Here is a 19,583-nt window from a genome sequence, read left to right as displayed (position 1 = left end):
CTGATTCCACTGTGGATCCTCCCGTTTGACTGCAGAGTACACGAGTGTGCAAATGGCTTCCGACATTCAACTCACTGACAAGGCTTGATGTCATTGTGGATCCTCACGTTTGACTACAGAGAACACGAGTGTGCAAATGGCTTCCGACATTCAACTCACTGACAAGGCTTGATTCCACTGTGGATCCTCATGTGTGACTTCATAGTACACCACGAGTGTGCAAATGGCTTCCGACATTCAACTCACTGACAAGGCTTGATTCCACTGTGGATCCTAATGTGTGACTTCATAGTACACGAGTGTGCAAATGGCTTCCGACATTCAACTCACTGACAAGGCTTGATTCCACTGTGGATCCTCATGTGTGACTTCAGAGAACACGAGAGTGCAAATGGCTTCCGACATTCAACTCACTGACAAGGCTTGATTCCACTGTGGATCCTCATGTGTGACTTCAGGTTACGTGACAAACTAAATCCTTTCCCACATTCACTGCACTGATAAGGCTTGACTCTACTGTGAATCGTCATGTGTTTCTGTAAAGTACCTGACAGAGTAAATGTTTTTCCACATTCAGAACACTGATGCGGCTTTATTCCACTGTGAATCCTCATATGTGCCCGCAGGCAACTAGAGTCTCTGAATGCTTTACCACATTCAACACACTGATAAGGCTTGACTCCACTGTGAATCCGTTTGTGCGTCAGAAGACTATCTGATCTCGCAAATGATTTCCCACATTCAACGCATTGATAAGGCTTTATTCCAGTGTGAATCCTCATGTGTGTCTTCAGGGTACTTGATTCTGTGAATGTTTTCTGGCACACAATGCACTGATGAAGCGTGTTTCCGCCGTGCATCCTCATGTGGATATTCAGTTTCCTCGATACAGTAAATGTTTTCCCACATTCATCACACTGATAAGCCTTCTTTCTACTGTGAGTCTTCATGTGTCTCTTCAGGTTACTCGAGTCTCCTAATTTTACCCCACATTCAACACACTGATAAGGTTTTATTCCACTATGAATCCTCATGTGTTTCTTAAGGCTACTTGGCCGTCTAAATCCTTTTCCACATTCAACACACTGATATGGTTTGATTTCACTGTGGATCTTCATGTGTGACCGCAGAGTACCTGATTCTGTAAATGTTTTCCCACATTCCACGCAGTGATAAGGTTTGATTCCACAATGAATTCTCATGTGGTTCTGCAGGCTATGTGAATGTTTAAATGTTTTCTCACACACGATGCACTGATATGGCTCGATTCCAGTGTGAATCCTCATGTGTGACTTCAGGTTACAAGACTCTCTGAATCCTTTCCCACATTCACTGCACTGATAAGGCATGATTCCACTGTGAATCATCTTGTGTGTCCGCAGACTTCTTGCTAGTACAAATGTTTTCCCACATTCATCACACTGATGGGGTTTGGTTTCACTGTGAATCCAAGAGTGTGTCTGCAGAGTATATGAATGTTTAAACGTTTTCTCACACACGCTGCACTGATAAGGCCTGATTCCACTGTGAATCTTCATGTGTGCCTGCAGATTAGATAATTGTCTAAATGTTTTCCCACATTCAACACAATGATACGGCTTTATTCCATTGTGAATCCTCATGTGTGTTTTCAGGCTACTTGAGGTTGAAAATGTTTTCCCACATTCAACACACTGATAAGGCTTGATTCCACTGTGAATCCTCATGTGTATCTGCAGAGCACTTGGACACGTGAATAGTTTCTCACACACGATGCACTGATAAGACTTGACTCCAATGTGAATCTTCATGTGTGACCTTATAGAACCTGATCTCTCGAACGTCTGCCCACATACAACACATTCATAAGTCACAATGTCACGTGATTTCTTAAATGGTTTCCCGCTCTCACTACACATAGGAGACAGATTTGCTTGACCCCCAGAATATGTGTGTTTTTGGAGATCACCTGTTTCCAGCGTGTCAACAGTAGATTGTTTCTGGAGATCACCTGTTTCCTGCGTGTCAGTAACAGATTGTTTCTGGAGATCATCTGTTTCCTGCGTGTCAGTAACAGATTGTTTCTGGAGATCACCTGTTTCCTGCGTGTCAGTAACAGATTGTTTCTGGAGATCACCTGTTTCCTGCGTGTCAGTAACAGATTGATTCTGGAGATCACCTGTTTCCTGCGTGTCAGTAACATATTGTTTCTGGAGATCACCTGTTTCCTGCGTGTCAGTAACAGATTGTTTCTGGAGATCCAGCAACACTCTAACACTGTCCGTGATAACACATGTTTCAGTGAGCGAGCCAGGATTCTGTGGTTGGCTTTGTATTTCCATTATATGCTCGTGTTTGTTATGGTGTTTACTGAAAACATAAAGAAATTGTCACTTTCCTGTATCAGAATAATGCTTTTTTAATGCTCCCTGTCTGAAAGACAAGAGCCTTATTGTAATCGTTAGGGGTATTATTTTTTTTTATTACGCAGTTGTTGTTTTGTACCAATCATAATTCAACAGCCATTGGCCAGAATCTCTCCAAAATCGGCACCCTTACAGCAACATCGGTACCAGTGTGAAGCGGGTACCACAAAAATCCCAGCGTCATGGGCACAATGGCGTAGGGCAGACAACTCATCAAAGTGTCAACCTCAGAGGCAATAATCTTCGAAACTTATTGTCCGGTGACTTCCAGATTTGCCATGCGGCAGCGCAATCAGATGCCCATCATTTTGTACTGCAGGACCATGGTAGCTAAAACGCACCGTTTGGCAGATAAATTGGATTGAAGGTTTTCGACATGCATTTTAGCACTTTTCTCACTACTTAGCTGCCAAAATCTACTTTTTTGAAACTACCAGACCAAAGGCACCAAACCTTGGCTTGACATACTTGTCTCTATGCATCACAATACGAACGGTATATTAGTAGGCTAAGATATGTCTACAGATACCCGCCATATTGAATGCTACTTCCGACCGAAGTCAAAAACATTTTTGCATGACTTCGTAATGAGAGTTTTACATGGAATCTTATTATGCAAAGCAGTTGCAGCATGTCAAAAGTCACGCGGTTTGGCGGCCATATTGGATTGAAAATGTTCATAGCGGATTTGTGATTTTTGTTGGGTACGCATCTTCCGCAATAGTTTTCACTGCCTGTATCAGGTGCAGGACTTTGAAAATGTGCAGATATTGTCGCCATAGTTAAAACATAAAAATGTACTAAGTGTTTTGAGATGAATTGATTAGTAACGGACATATTGGAGTTTGTTTCTGATGTAAAGTTTTACATAAAAGTTTCATAGAAAAGACGAATGTTCATTATATTTTCGAAAAAAATGATTGCAAATTGGCATTAATCAAAAGACTTTGTATGTTAAAAAATGTTTGCTCTTAATTGCAAGTCAAAATGTGATTTGTTTGGTGGCCATATTGGATTTTAGTACTTTCTTTGCAAACGACGTAACTGCTCAAGTTCTTCATAGAAAGCACTGCATGACGTACGTGTATAAGCATAAATTTCATGTTCTTAGCTGCTTGTCAAAAGTTGTGTCGTTTGGCAGCCATATTGGAGTGAAGACTGTCAGAATGCAATAACTGATAAAACCGGCATAAAACATCATATATCTCAAGACACTATTGACCTAATTGCTTCCAGATTTTGCATGTGGCACCGGTATAGCTTACTGATAATTTTTTCGATCGGGGTCAAAAGAAGTGCTAAATATAACCGTTTTGTCGCCATTTTGGATTTAAGATGTTTTTCTTCAGGTTGCCATGGATACAAAACATGTACCGGAGTGAGTTGGTTTTCACAGCATTAGTAGATAGAGACCATGGGAATGTTTCTGCCAATTTACAGTGTTGTACATTGAACGATTAAGGAGTGAATGTCAAAACAACTTTTTGGTGGACAGACCCGTGGACGGACGGCGGACATTATTTTAACCAAATTTCAAATATATGGGGTAAAGCATAAACACTAATCGCTTCCGACATACAGGCAACTATAGTCGCGTCTGAGGTCGCACAAAAAAAGTCCATTTTCGTTTAACGGCCTACCTAAATGACCTTGACCACGTGACCTTGGTGTCCTTGCACTTGCTTTTCAAAATGTTGTAAGTCCTGGTACCCGATCCAGGGGTCAAAACAGCTAAAATCGCGAAAATAAGGGACTTTTATTGGGGCTCCCTGTCTGAAGGCAAGAGCCTATTGTAATCGTTGGGGTTATTAAGTCTCCCTGCAAAAAAGACAAGAGATCTTATGTGAAATGTCATGTGTGCGACTGATAGCCCAGGTCCTGGCGAATCCGTAACACTGGTATCTACAGCCAGTTAAAGAGGGAACTTTCTTCTCCAGAACTACTACTGGTCCTATTTCGACCACATTTTGTGTATGTATGAAGAACAGGTTTGTGGGTAGTCATGCCTAATTGTAGCCACATAACTTTGACTACAGAGAAAAAATGAAATATAATTCATGTATAACATCTTTTAACTGATTGTACCTCTACAGATCTTCCAAAAACTGCCAGACTAGACACTCTTTAGTATTTACACATGCAAAACGATTTTGAAATGCATTCACAAATCCCAATACCGACATCCACCACACAGTGACCTGACACGTTTTGAAAACTTTATTTCGTGGTGAGACAATGAGACTTTACAAAACTTCACACTTGTTTAGCAAAGACACTGAAAGAAGCATTTCATCGTTTTTGTGATGTGAGTGAGTTGGGTTTAACGCCGCTTTTAACAGTATTCCAGTTATATCACGGCGTGTCAGCTTAATGTGGGAGGAAAGCCCGAAGTGATGCAGGTTTCAGACGTTTACCACTTCGGTGAAACCCACGAGCACGGGTATGGTGCTGACAAACCTAGAAACATAATCGCGGTGAACCGGGATTCGAACCCACAATCATAGATTTCTGGCGTGCCCAAGGGACGCGACTCTGCACAGCGAATCGCGGCGCCTTAGACGACTGGGCCACCCTTGCCCCCTCATCGTTTTGGTGCTCTGTATAGCCAACGTGAGATATTGTGAATGGACAGCCATGAACGCAAAGAGGAATCCCCTGATATATTTAAGATAGGAAGCCCGCACCATTGCTCGAAACTATATTCTACAAATGTTTCCAAAATACACCAGCAATAACAACTAGGGCTGAGATCAAATACATTTTTATGACGATTTGTGTCATGATAAAATACCTGATACTGTAGATGTTATTTGCACATTTGACACACTGATAATATCTAAGCACAGTGATTTTCCATGTCCAGTAGTTAGGGTAACATGCCAATGTGTGATCTGAAATTGTATTTCCTATAAACTCAGACTGAAGAGTCTTCAACTGATTTATTGCTGTTCCATTTGTACCATTGTTATATTTTGAAAGGGCAATGGCCATTGTGTCATCCTTTGAAAAAAAGAAAAAGAATGCACATAGGTGTGTTGGAAAGTTATGTACAAATGGTATATGTCATACATATAATTATAATAAATAATCTTGCTTTTATGATTATAACACAGTGATTATTTATATCCAGCATGTAGCGTCAATGGTGGGATTTGACCACAATTCTCGCACAGCGTTCATTTTTTCAAAACACTGCGTGTGAACATTAACTCGGCAACCAGGATTCCAGCGATAATGTAGTGAATCACAAACCTTTGGTCTGAGATCTCGCGAGACCCGCGCTGTATGAAACGCGCCGCCGTGTGAATGCTGTGTTGTATACATCTTCAGTTCGTGCGACTAGTTGCATACGACAAATTGTATACAACTAGTTGTACCGTGTGAATGCCCCTTTAGAGAATGTTTTCGTTCACCAAAAGCAACAACGGGCGTTATTCTCGTGATTGATACATTACAATGGTATTGTTATAAAGGCCAAGAACATTTTCCAAACATCAGTCCAAGCGCCTTTCTGATATTAACAGCCGATAAAGTGTCCGCCATGTTTCTTTTGTCTCGTGGAGGTCGCTATCGATCGTGGAGTCATTGCCTGAGTCAGTGTAGCGCAAGGCGCAGCCTACATAAACAACCACGCTAGTCGCTTGGCGAGAAACATGGGGGATTGCGTAAAACATTACTTAAAAGCAACGATCACTGACCAACGAGACGAAACTCCATAAGCAGACGTTATGGAAGGATTTACCTTCGAAGTCATTGGCGATGTAATCATATAATCTGTCGCAGATACTTACATTCAAGACTCCGCTCTGTGTATGTCTGCCAGCTTTACCGGGCGACATGTGCAACCGCGATCGCAAGCTGTTACTATTTTTAGCATAGACTGGTACCCTGCCCTTCGCCTCAACAGCGGCGTGGGACCAGTCTAATTTCCTTTAAATTCATTCACAGATGATCACCGACTTTTCTAGGACGTTTTCAGCACGGGTTTTGTTTTTTACAAGTACACACCTTCTGGTTAAAGTATTTCGCAAATCTGGTTTTGACGGACGAGAGAAAGATTTATTTAAATGGAGGTAATGAAAGCAAATAACTTTGAAAAAACAAAACATCAATAATATACTATCAAATTCGCATACTACAGATAGACATAATGTTAAAATATACTTTTATGCATTATAATAATTATATTTAACCGTGTATGTATAATGTATCTATAAATACATGCTATGCACATGATACTTTTATGAACAGGTATTATATTTTTGTGGTAGCAGAATTTATAAAATGCTTGTAAATAACTTGATCGTGTATCTTGTCATCAGAAATGAATAAGGAAGAAATAAATACCATTTCAGAACTTCTGGTCAATGTTGCCCCACTACAGACCTTCATATTTTTGGAGGCCGTCGGGTAGTTAGGTGGTGAGGCGAAATGGGGTTTAGCGTCGCGTCCAAGATTATTGCACTTATAAAGCGACGTGCATGTACGCGCGCGCGCGCGCGTGTGTGTGTGTGTGTGGCTGCTTGTACTAGTCCGGACTGATGCCGATCTATAGTGCTAGCTCACTGAGATATCATGCCGCAGTTTAACATGAATGCCCCACTCAGACACAGTATACTGACTCCGAGCCGACCAATCCTTGTTTTAGCCCGTTAATGCCGAGCGCCAGACAGGGTATCAACAAGTACCATCTTTTAACGTCTTTTGGTATGACGCGGTCGGGGATCAAACCCCGGACTTTCCGCTCACCGGGCGCACGCTCTACCACTAGACCACGGAGGCGGTCTTAGTTAAGTGGTTAAGACCCGGGTTAGATGCCCGACATGGGTACAAGCCATTTTTGGTTTCCCCCGACGTGATATTGCTGGAACATTGCTAAAACACCAGACTCACTCACTCACTCACTCACTCACTCACTCACTCACTCACTCACACACTCATATTTATAAATATTCAGGATGGTTTTTTTTATTATAGGATCCATGCGGGCTTTCCCCACACACGGACCTGACACTGTGATATAAATGATATACTGCTGCATGAAACAAAGACTCAATCACTCTGAAATACTAATTTAAGTCTGAAAACATCATATAGATATTGAATTATTCATGGCATTATATTCCTGCGTATTTTATTTTTTATCAATATGAACTGTAGACTCTTGTCTCTTGCTTTGAATGTGGAAAGAATTTATTTGTCATTGCGGTGCACTGCTTTTTCAAGTCAATAAGTCCATCCATATTTGTTTTATCATTTGTTTCTTCCACAAGATGATCGATAAGTTCAGACAATCCAGTGATTAATATCATGAGCATCGATGACATGCATCAACCAAGTCAGCGAGCCTGACCACCCGATCCCGTTAGTCGCGTCTTACGACAAGCATAATCGCCTTTTACGGATAGCAAGGGTTGCTGAAGACCTATTCTAACCCGGATCTTCACGCTTCGCATGGTCAATGACATTACATTAGTGTCGACACGGGGCCTTGTAGTAGTGGACTACTATATTGGTAGTTCTATCTACTAGTTCTGTGATCCCAGCAGTCTTTCCGTCCTCATTACTCTGACACACTGTTATATAACTGACCTAGTGTTAATGAGCAGCAAAACTACCAAAGTCACTTTCCGAAAACGTGGCGTGGATATGACAGGGTTTCTGTGAATATTCTTCTTTAGTGTTAGAAATATTCCACTGTCTCTTTCAAAGATATTTTAAAAACATTACTTTTTTTGCTGACGATACATCTCTAAATGTGATAAAGTAATAGAGTAAGGCTAAGAATGTATGAATTTCTAAATGTGATCATTTATTATCGGGGGGGGGGGGGGGGGGCAGTCGTCTAAGGCGCCGCGATTCGCTGTGCAGAGTTGCGTTCCTTGATTTTTAGAAAACTCATTTTAAATGCAAACACTGAATACATATGAAATTAAAATAAATTTGATATGAAATTTCAAAAGTCACTTTTGTTTAAAGAATTTATTTAGCACCAGTTTACCTTATGTGGTTTGCTCTATGATTGTGAGTTTGCAGTTCTGATATCTCTTGTCGCCATTACAGTAATAGGTTTGTATCTTCCAGTTTCAGTTCAACAAGCCATAAACATTTGAAGTGTAACTTTAATCCACAAGAATTTGTGTTTTAATGAAAATCGATTCACACCATATGGACATTGTCTTAAGTGAAAATTTGGTGTGTGTAATCTACCAACAGGGCGTTGGCAAAATAGGGAAAAATGGAAGTAGGGAAAACAGATTTTGTCCACTGTGTAATTCTTAAACTTTCGGAGATGAAGTTAATTATCTGTTTAGGTGGGAAGCCGTCAATCCAAAACGGCTTCTCTGTCTTCCAATTAATTATGCCGAATGGCCAAATATTTTAACTATATTTCGTATGTATCAACACTTAAACATCTGTCGAGACTTTTTTACTTTCTTTCACAGACTTAATTACATCAATGTTGTCAAGGTTTCTGGTACTCTGCCCTTCACCTCAAAACTTGGTTCACCTACCCCATGAAGTTTAAGGCTTAATTACACCTATTACACGTAATCAAATAAATATTATACGGGCAAGTAAGCATATTATAGATATAAAAGAAGTTACAATATATAACCTTTTATGTATCTTGCCTCTATAAATCAATGTTATGCCCATCCACTTTTATGAATAGGGACCAATTTTTTTTTGTGATTGCAGAAATAATTTAAAGAATCACCACTTGTCAGCAGGAAATGGCCATCATGGCGGAATACACGTAAATAATCAGCTACTGAGCAGAGCTTGCCCAAATTCATTTACAGACCTTTATTATGCCTGGAACTTTATCAGTAAGCCAACCTAAGTAATTTTCATTCAGCATCAAGTTTAAATCCAAACACTGAACACAAACGAAATGTAAAACATAATGTATATAAAGTATCAGAACTCACCGTTTTTTTCTGTGTATTGTTTCTAAAATTATGAATTGACTTTGTTTCATTTGCTTGATGTCTGTGACTGCAGATTGATTAGTTTTGGCGCGAGGTGCTTGTAAGATGAGATTCGTTTTTCGCAGTGCCATAGTGGACATCCCTTTCTGAAAACTATGTTTTATTTTATATATTTCGACATTTAAAGCCATACCCATCTCATACAAAAATCTCTGATGCAGTTAATTTGTTCCTGTAATCTCCCTGCACTAGCTTAAGTTACGTCATCGGAATGCAGCAACGAACAAAAAACATCACATCCGGGAGTTTTATTTTGGTTTTGATTCCGAATTGCTTGTGTCACTGATTGTGCTGTGATCAGTAAGTTCAGTTGTTCATGGTCACCAACATCACAGTCCGGACGTGGCTTGGTCAGTCCAAGTCTTCACGTTGAAGGCATTCTTATACATCGCAAGGACGCATACTCAGGCGTCGCAATAGATCTTAAGGGCATTCATACGGGTTCTCAACAATCATACATCCAGGTCCTCACAATGAAGGCATCGCAATAGATCTTAAGGGCATTCACACGGGTCCTCACTAATCATACATCCAGGTTCTCACAATGAAGGCATCGCAATAGATCTTAAGGGCATTCACACGGGTCCTCACTAATCATACATCCAGGTTCTCACAATGAAGGCATCGCAATAGATCTTAAGGGCATTCACACGGGTCCTCACTAATCATACATCCAGGTTCTCACAATGAAGGCATCGCAATAGATCTTAAGGGCATTCACACAGGTCCTCATTAATCATACATCCAGGCCCTCACAATGAATGCATCGTAATAGATCTTAAGGCCATACACCCTCGGGTCCTCTTAATGAAGGCATCGTCAAACATTTTAAGGGCATACACCTCGACTTTAACAATGGAAACATTCCTGACAGTTCAGAATTGTAGAACACGCGCACGGTTGTCTGAGAACTTTCGATCTTTAAAGCTTTTTCACCTAAGGAATAAAAGTAAGTGATGAAGTTACTTGTGAACTAGCAATGATTCAAATTACAAATAAACAAGCATGTAGCACCAGTGGAATTGGTGTTTCAGTTATGGCCCTCACTCCGTCGCGAATCCACGAAGGATGAAAAATGTATTGTCTTATCTCTCGTGTGTGTGTGTGCGTGCGTGCGTGCGTGCGTGCGTGCGTGTGTGTGCATGTACGTGTCCGCCTGTCTCTGTATATCTGTAACATTTAATAGATGAATCCTTCTGACCAGTCAATAATGAGTGTGGCCACCCTGGTTCCTGACGCAAGCTGCACATCGAACTCCCATTGACCTCCTAATTGTCCGCAATTTTGCCTGGGGCATTGCTTGCCATTCTTGCCGAAGGAACCCGTTGAGCTGTCCCAGGTTTGCAAGCACAGTATGGTTATCGCGAACATTCCCCCCAAACACACACACCTCCCTTCCGGTTAACTTTTTTGCAAATCTGGTTTTGACGGACGAGAGAGAGATTTATTTAATTGGAGGTAATGAAAGCAAATAACTTATGACGGTCCGTACATAATCGAGTCTGGTGGTCTAGACAATCCAGTGATTGATATCATCAACGCATGCATCAACCAAGTCAGCGAGCCTGACAACCCGATCCTGTTAGTCACCTCTTACGAAAAGCATAGTCGCCTTTAAAGGCAAGCATGGTCTGCTGGGGACCTATTCTTATCCTGGATCTTACGGTTTAAACTCGCATGGTCAATGACATTACATTAGTGTCGACACGGGGCCTTGCAGTAGTGGACTACTATATTTGTCCTCGTGAAGATCTCCACTATTCGCGCTGGAGCTGCGAGGGTAACGGCAAGCCGGTCATCGGGCGACACCGGTATCGACCCACAGCCCCGGACCACTAGCTCATCAAATGGCAATACGACAAGAACCTGTTGCGACCATAACCGAGAACGCTCCACACACGATAAGTTATGAGAAATACACATTAACTCATATTGATATTGACCCAGTCTGCATGTCAAGTCCAGAGGTCGTAGGTGAGGTGAAATTGGGTTTAACGTCGCGTCCAAGATTATTGCACTTATATAGCGACGTGCATGCACGTGTATGTGTGTGTGTGGCTGCTTGTACTAGTCCGGACTGATGCCGATTTATAGTGCTAGCTCACTGAGATACCATGCCGCAGTTTTAACATGGATACCCCACTCAGACACAGTATACTGACTCCGAGCCTACCAGTCCTTGTTTTAGCCCCTTAATGCCGAGCGCCAGACAGGGTAACAACAAGTACAATCTTTTAACGTCTTTTTGTATGACGCGGCCCGGGATCGAACCCTGGACCTTCCGCTCTCCGGGCGGACGCTCTACCACAAGACCACGGAGGCGGTCTCAGAGGTCGTAGGGTTACTTCAGCAACCTATATCATCCCTGGAGAACACCAGACTTTCACAGTCTGGCACAGATAGTGCATATGATACTTGGTGTGGCATCATGGTAAGGTGAAATGTCAGATAAACTCCTCTACAAAACTGTAACATTAACATCCGATGTGAATAGTAATAAAATGAGACGATGCAAAAAGCCGTTGTGGAACGAACATTTGACTGAGTTAGAGAACGATACGTGTGTTGCTGAAAATATCTGGTTAAACTTAGGGTTTTAAATAAGAAATACCTTCAATCTATATATGTAACGAAACGTAAGCATTTCGATAGACGTGTTGAACGTTGTAAACAGCAAAATGTAGATAAAGTGCAGAGGGAAATTATGGAGGGGGCGGTCGGGGAGCCCAGTGGTTAAAAGCGTTCGCTCGTCACGCCGAAGCCCCGGGTTCGATTCCCGACATGGGTACAGTGTGTGAAGCCCATTTCCGGTGTCCCCCCGCCGTGATATTGCTGGTATATTGCTAAAGGCGGCGTAAAACCATACTCACTCACTATTATGAAGGCCGCTAATGAAGACTGTCGTTTTTCCTGGAAAACTGTAGGTCGAGTTGGAGTAGGTAGTAAGCGGCGCAAGAGAGTGTATTACTGGATGGTTCTGTGACTACTTCTTATTTTTATGTTTTGGAAGAATGGAAGAATGGGTTTTCTAATTTATTGAGTGTAAATAACACAAGCAGTAAGTTGTTAAATGTACCAATAATAGATCCTCCACTTCTATGTATAATTTGAGGATGACATAACAATGTCAAAGGTCAAAATGGGAAGGCCACGGAACCGGACGATATTCCTATTGAAGTGTTAAGGAACAATAACACATTTCTTTTATTAAAAAACAGTTTAATATTTGCCACAGTAAAGGTCAGATCCCAGAAATATGGCCTGGGAGCCTTATTAATCCTATACCGAAGTTAAACTCAGCAGACCCTGAAGATGCCCTCTCATATGGGGTGATTAGTTTAGTTTCGGTGGTGTACAAATTGTACCGTAATGTCCTAAATAATAGGTTTGGGCTGACAATTCAAGTTTTATTGCGGAAGAACAAAATGGGTTTACAGAGGATAGGAGCACAATAAACCATTTATCATCACTGACTTCAATCGTAGAAAGTAGGTTAAAGAAAAACATTTTTACAGCTTCGTCAACTTTAGGAAAGCTTACGATTTAGTGAACATACGTATATTATGCTCAGACTAAGTGAAATAGGGGTAGAGGTAAAATGTGGAGAAGGATTACACTCTTTTTATGATAATGTTTCAATTTGTGTGAGAGTCAATGATTTTACGATAGGTTTTCGGTCAAATGAGGTGTCATACAAGGCTGCCTTTTGTCGCCTCTCCTGTTCAACCTATTTCTAATCAACCTTGCACTTACTCTTAAGGATTTAGGTATTGGATTATTTGTGAAGGCAGAGTTCATATGCTTTCTACTATATGCTGATGACGTAATTCTTTTGGCGGAAACAGACTCGGATCTCCAAATCTGGCTTGATTACCTTGGAAGCTGGTGTGTGAATAATGATATGCAAATTAATGGGGATAAATCTAAGGTAATGCACGTTCGTACTCAGGCTACACCTCGATCATGTCAAGTATTCAATTGTTGCAATACTGTGTTAAAATACAGTTGATAGAAAGACATATCTCCGCCATCTCTTGGAGGAGCATTTAGACTACAATATCACAGCCAGGGCTTTGGCTCAGTCGACAAGTTGAGCCCTGGGTCTCTGAATTGCTACGAATAAGGCAATGGGTTGGTGGCCCCCTCAATGTGTTTACAAAGTTATATAATTCGCTGGTTATGCCAGTTTTAACATATCATGACTCCATCACGTTGGCGGTACTGATGTTTAATGTCAAGGTAATTCTTGCAAAAGAAGCATGTATAAGAGTTTTGACATCTCTCGGCTTGAAGGTTGTGTTCCTCGAGGTGTAAACCTTTTGCAGTTGGTCCAGATGAGCCCTATTGGATTGAACTCACATTATCTGATGCCGTCACTAATAGCTGGAATATTGCAGAGTGCGGCGTTAAACAATAAACAAACACAGTGTCTGACGGGTGAACGTAAGATGACGTGGCCATGATGCTCTACTAGTTTGTCTACCCTGTATAACAGTTGGCCCAGATGAGTTATGTCAACTTCAGCTCACATTGTCTGACGTAAGACGGAGTGACCGTGATGCTCTACTAGTTTGTCTACCCTGGGCGTTTTGTTCAGTCGGATCTGTTCCATAGGCTGTATCTTGGTGTGAGATGGTTTGAATACGACATTGCAAGAAGGGAGATAACAGTGCTCATGGTTTGCGTGCCTGTGCCCGGTCCACGCACGTTGTGATAACTGGCGTTATCAAGGACAATAACACTGTCGTTATCAAGGACAATAACACTGGGGTTATTCAGATTAGTGAGAACACCTCCCCATATATTAGCAAGGGTAGATCACAAACAATCGGGAAAATGCAAAATCTGGAACTACCACTTGCGGCAGCACTGTTTAAATCATCAAATAAGTGAAAGATGTAATATTCTTGAGTGTTTGCCGAAATCAACTGTCTGTCTGTCTGCCAAAAATAACAAAGGCCAAATTTGGTCCAATTCAGATTGTATTCATAGGGTTAAGAGCTGGTTCACATTCAACAAATCAAATTAGATTATACATTCAATACTTGATAACATGTAAAAACTTGCTGTTTTGAAAAAGCTCGACAATACGACAAAGTGACATTTTATCAAGATCGAACTCAGTCACAACTTTACAAATACAAACTCCGATTAAGTATGTATGATATAAATACAGACATCGCAAAAACATTATTGTGAAATTCGTGAGTGACTATTGTTTAACGCCGCTCTGAAGAGTATGTCAGTCGTGTCACGGCGTGTCAACTTGAAGTGGGAGGAAGAAACATAATCAGGACGAACTGGGAACTGGTTCTGGCACGGAATACCACCCTGCACAGCGAATTCATCGATTTAAGCGATGGCTGGCTGAACAGAGGTAAATGCCGAGCCAAGTCACTTGCCCAAAGATACAACACATGTGTTACATGTGCTTCAGTGTGGGGCAAGACCGCAGCCCTGGCAACTCTCAGGAGCCAAACAGCCGAACATGGTCAACCATCCAAGGACTTACGTCACGACGTTGGTTAACGTCGTTTTGAGCAAAGTTTCAGTTATTTCACAGCAAACCACCTTGCTGTGGGAAGAGTGAGTGAGTATGATTTTACACCGCTTTTAACAATATTCCAGCAATATCACGGCGGGGGACACTAGAAATGTACCCATTGTACCCATCTCGGGAATCGAACCCGGGTCTTCGGTGGGACGAGCAAACGCTTCAACCACTGGGCTATCCGACCACCCCTGAAGTGGGAGGAAATCCCTGAGTGGTGTATTTGTATGGTGCTGGGATTCAAACCCACTATCATAGTTTTCTAGTACGTCTAGGAGGCGCAAGAACTCTGCACAGTACATCACGCCGTCTGAAACGACAAAGTGTTTCTTTCTTGTTGTCAAAACACGTTTGATTTATGAAAAACGACAAAGACAATAAACATGAACTAATCTTGACGATCCTGCATAGAGTAGGTTTTCAGCAACCCATGCTTGTCGTAAAAGGCGACTGTGCTATTCGTAAGAGGCGACTAACGGGATCGGGTGGTCAGGCTCGCTGTCATCGATCCCAATTCTGTTGATCGATGCTCATGATGTCAACCTCTAGATTGTCTGCGCCAGGCTCGATTATTTACAGACCGCCGTCACATAGCCTTAATATTGCTGAGTGCGGCGTTAAACAACAAACAAAACGAACATAAACACATCCACATGAACATAAACAATACTCTCATCCATACCTATATAACAGATCTTTCACTTTCACAACCTTTTCCCACGTGAAGATGATCAAACATGTTGAAAACTGCTTTGATGATAGATTAGTATACACTCTGTGAAACAATATCCTCAAAGATTATTATACTTACATGATAATTGTTTGTACATCATATACTGAATCTTATCTTGAGTACCCAATAACAGTCGTCATACTGAAAAGATGGTACACATTCTTGGTATCAAAGTCCCAAGGAGGGATTAAAAGATTAACTGACAAGACATGATTGATTTGTCATTTACCAGTTGTAATGTATACATTACACTTCAACTCAATTCATTCATTTGTTTCCGGGGGCACGGGTGGCCCAGTCTGCGATGTGCAGAGTTGCGTCCCCTGGACACGCCAGAAACCTATGATTGTGGGTTCGAATCCCGATTCGCCCCGATTATGTTTCTAGGTTTGTCAGCACCGTACCGAAGTGGTAAACGTCTGAGACCTGCATCACTTCGGTCTTTCCTCCCACATTAAGCTGACACGCCGTGATATAACTGGAATACTGTTAAAAGCGGCGTAAAACCCAACTCACTCACTCACTCACTCATTTGTTTCCACTGTGAATCTTCATGTGCAACTGAAGGTAACGTGATACTGTAAATCCCTTTCCACACTCAACGCACTTCTTTGACTTGATATAACTGTGCATTTTCATGTGTTTCTTCAGATCACTTGATAGTGGAAATGCTTTCGGACACCAATTACACCGATGAGGCTTGCTTCCAGTGTGAATCATCATGTGTCTCTTCAGGACGCTTGGTAATCTAAATGTTTTCTGACACACTTCACACTGAAAAGGCCTGAGTCCACTGTGAATCGTCATGTGTGTCTGCAGTGCACCCAACTGTGTAAATGTTTTCCCACATTCAACACACTTATGAGGTTTTATTCCACTGTGAATCTTCATATGATTCAGAAGTATAGCTGACGTTATAAATCCTTTCCCACATTCAATACACTGATAAGGCTTGATTTTACTGTGAATCCTCATGTGTATCCTCATGTGATGCGAATGTGCAAATGTTTTCCCACATTCAACGCACTGGTAAGGCTTGATTCCACTGTGATTCTTTATGTGTGCCTGCAGGTTAACTGAATTTGTAAATTGTTTCCCACATTCAACACACCGATAAGGATTGTTTTCACTGTGAATAATCATGTGTGACCTCAGCCTTGTCGATAATGTGAACTGTTTCCCACATTCAGCACACTGATAAGGCTTGATTTCACTGTGAATTCCCATGTGTCCCCGCAGACCAGTTGAGCCTACAAATCTTTTCCCACATTCAACACACTCATAAGGCTTGATTCCACTATGAATCCACATGTGTGACTTCAGGCCATCCAATAATGTAAATGTTTTCCCACATTCAACACACTGATAAGGCTTGATTCCACTGTGAATCCTCATGTGTTTCTTCAGACTACCTGAGTGTGTAAATGTTTTCTCACACACAACGCACCGATAAGGTTTGATTCCATTGTGTATCCTCATGTGTGTCTGCAGTCCACGTGGTTGTGAAAATGTTTTCTCACAGACAATGCACTGATGGGGTTTGATTCCACTGTGAATCCTCAAGTGTTTCTTCAGATTAGTTGATTGTGAAAATGTTTTCTCACACACATTGCACTGATAAGGCCTGCATCCAATGTGTACCCTCATGTGTTTCCTCAGACTACCTGAAATCGTAAATGTTTTCTCACATACAATGCACCGATATGGCTTGATCCCTCTGTGAAGCCTCATGTGTAACTGCAGGCCACGTGATTTTGTAAACGTTTTCCCACACTCATCACACTGATAAGGCTTGACTTGAGGCTGCTTTTCTGGACCATCACACTTCACTTCATTGTGCCAAAGCATGTGCCGTTTCATTTTAACTGATTGTGCAAATGTTTTCCCACATGCGCTACACTTATGAGGTTGCTTTGGTGAACCACCACAATCTCTCTGTTTCTTGGCATTCCCTGTTTCGAGCGTGTCCGAAACAGATAGTTTCTTGAGATTATTCGTTTCGAATGTGACAGTAACAGATTGTTTCTTGAGATCACCTGTTTCCAATGTGTCGGTAGCAGATTGTTTCTTGAGATCACCTGTTTCCAATGTGTCGGTAGCAGATTGTTTCTTGAGATCATCTGTTTCCAATGTGTCGGTAGCAGATTGTTTCTTGAGATCACCTGTTTCCAATGTTTCGGTAGCAGATTGTTTCTTGAGATCATCTGTTTCAAGAAATGCTCTCTTACAGTCTGTGATTAAACGTGTTTGAGTGACAGGGCCAGGATTCTGTGGTTGGCTTTGTACTTCCATTACAAACTTGTGGATGTTATGGTGTTCACTGAAAATATGAAGGAGTTATCATTTTCCTTTATCGTGTTGATGCATTTTCAAAATATATTTCCACAAGTACACCACTAATAACAACCAGGGCTGGGACCATATACTATTTGATGATATGATATGAATTATGATAAAATACTTGATAAAGATACTGAGATAATGTCCAACATAGAACACACTGATAATTTATTAGCATCGTGATTTTCCATACCCAGTAGACCAAATCAGTAGCAGTAGTATAAGGCGGAATACGTCTTAGGGGCTCGAAAACACAGAACTCGAGGCTATACATTGGAACAGTGTATCCATGACCGGATGCAGGCTAAAACGGCACCTCGGCAAATCGTCACCGATTTCTCTGGCGAAAAACGGTACCGCTTCTGGCGATTTATGCTGTAGTGCATATGCTTTATACACGGTTATTCTTTATTCATCGTTGTCAAGTATCTTTTCACAAATATTATTGCCAATCATCTCTTCTATAACGTGATCTACGCATCTTAAACAGCGAAAATGAAAGTCATGTTCAGTTCGGCCAATTTCTCTATGATAGGCTACAGAAAGCCCAGTGCCACAAACATAACGAGTCACTGGTCACAGTTGTGATAATGTAAACTTGTTTTCAGGCAATTAACATTTCACATTTCATATCTGTGTTTGCATGTGACCATATGAGTTTAATTTAATTTGTTGCAGTAATAGGAGCCGTTTTCGCTTTAGGCGAGGTGCCGTTTTCGACGAGGTGCCGATTTAGTTCAATGGACATGGCAAGACTATCTTAATTTCTAACTGTCGGCTCTCGGTCGATGCTGTCATCGTCGCAGCTGAGGTTGACAGGGAGACATCAGAGACACAACTCCAAAATCAGACGTTATCGAATGATCTACCTTCGAAGTCATCCACAATGTAGTGTGTAATATGTTGCAGTTACTTACATCCGAATGTCGCCTTCGTGTTCGACTTCCCGGCGTTGTGTGCTACACATACAAAGCGACGGAACACCTTCCGTCCCTGAGATCGATCACTGGGCTGGAGTGTAGTGATCCCCGCTAGGGGCGTTTGTGTAGCTATTTTTAGAATAGACTGGTGCCCTGCTCGTGGCCTCAACAGAGGCAGGGGACCAGTCTGTTTTACTATAACTTGACTCCCCGTTCCCGTTATACCTATTTCTGTAACGTGTTCTGCGCGTGTCCTGTTTTTGTCATGATAATATCATACAGCTACGTTTGTCGGGTCTTTGAAAGGCATTTAGAAGTGATTCACATAATGAAGAGAATAAATGGATGCCAACTTCTTTATTATGAGGAACACAACGTTTTGGAGTATATGCTTACTCCTTCATCGGGTGAATGAATGCCTTACTTACTTACTTACTTACTTTGGAGATTTAACGTGCGCTTTCCGACTGATGCGTATTTCGCACACGGGCCCGGCCCGGCCATTTAATGTGTTTCCGAAAGGGGCGAAGGTGGCCTGTGCAACCCTAAGAGGGGGCTTTAGGGGTTGCTTATATAGAATTTGGGAATTTTGAGATTTGGAATAGATGCCGATGGGGTTGGGGGGGGGGGGGGAGAACT

At 41.6% G+C, this 19,583-nt stretch overlaps 2 protein-coding genes across 2 annotated transcripts; both read right to left on the bottom strand.

The window, feature by feature from the left end:
- LOC139456071 (zinc finger protein 791-like) lies at nt 1-2,321 on the bottom strand. The gene has a single exon (XM_071237576.1). The coding sequence runs from the start codon at nt 2,319-2,321 to the stop codon at nt 411-413; it is 1,911 nt and encodes a 636-aa protein (XP_071093677.1). The 3' UTR covers nt 1-410.
- A 13,891-nt stretch (nt 2,322-16,212) lies between these two features.
- Nucleotides 16,213-19,002, bottom strand: LOC139456195 (zinc finger protein 658B-like). Its single transcript, XM_071237750.1, has 3 exons — nt 18,942-19,002; nt 17,847-18,004; nt 16,213-17,762 (listed from the first exon to the last, which is right to left on the bottom strand). Exons 1-3 carry the CDS (start codon nt 18,989-18,991, stop codon nt 16,213-16,215), a joined length of 1,758 nt encoding a protein of 585 aa, XP_071093851.1. The 5' UTR covers nt 18,992-19,002.
- Nucleotides 19,003-19,583: the final 581 nt, after the last annotated feature.

The sequence above is a fragment of the Haliotis cracherodii genome, unplaced genomic scaffold (assembly GCF_022045235.1).
Source record: "Haliotis cracherodii isolate W230 unplaced genomic scaffold, xgHalCrac1.p SCAF_11, whole genome shotgun sequence".
Lineage (NCBI taxonomy): Eukaryota > Metazoa > Mollusca > Gastropoda > Lepetellida > Haliotidae > Haliotis > Haliotis cracherodii.
The sequence above is the reverse complement of the archived record's forward strand: the minus strand, read 5'-3'. Positions and strand labels throughout refer to the sequence as shown.

Bases quoted from the DNA above. Each gene is read 5' to 3' on its own strand.
- LOC139456071 (XM_071237576.1), bottom strand. From the start codon at position 2,321: ATGGAAATACAAAGCCAACCACAGAATCCTGGCTCGCTCACTGAAACA.
- LOC139456195 (XM_071237750.1), bottom strand. From the start codon at position 18,991: ATGTGTAGCACACAACGCCGGGAAGTCGAACACGAAGGCGACATTCGG. The intron at 18,005-18,941 runs GTAAGTAACTGC...TCATATTTTCAG, and splicing joins CACGAAGGCGACATTCGGAT to TGAACACCATAACATCCACA. The intron at 17,763-17,846 runs GTGATCTCAAGA...CATTGGAAACAG, and splicing joins TACCGAAACATTGGAAACAG to GTGATCTCAAGAAACAATCT.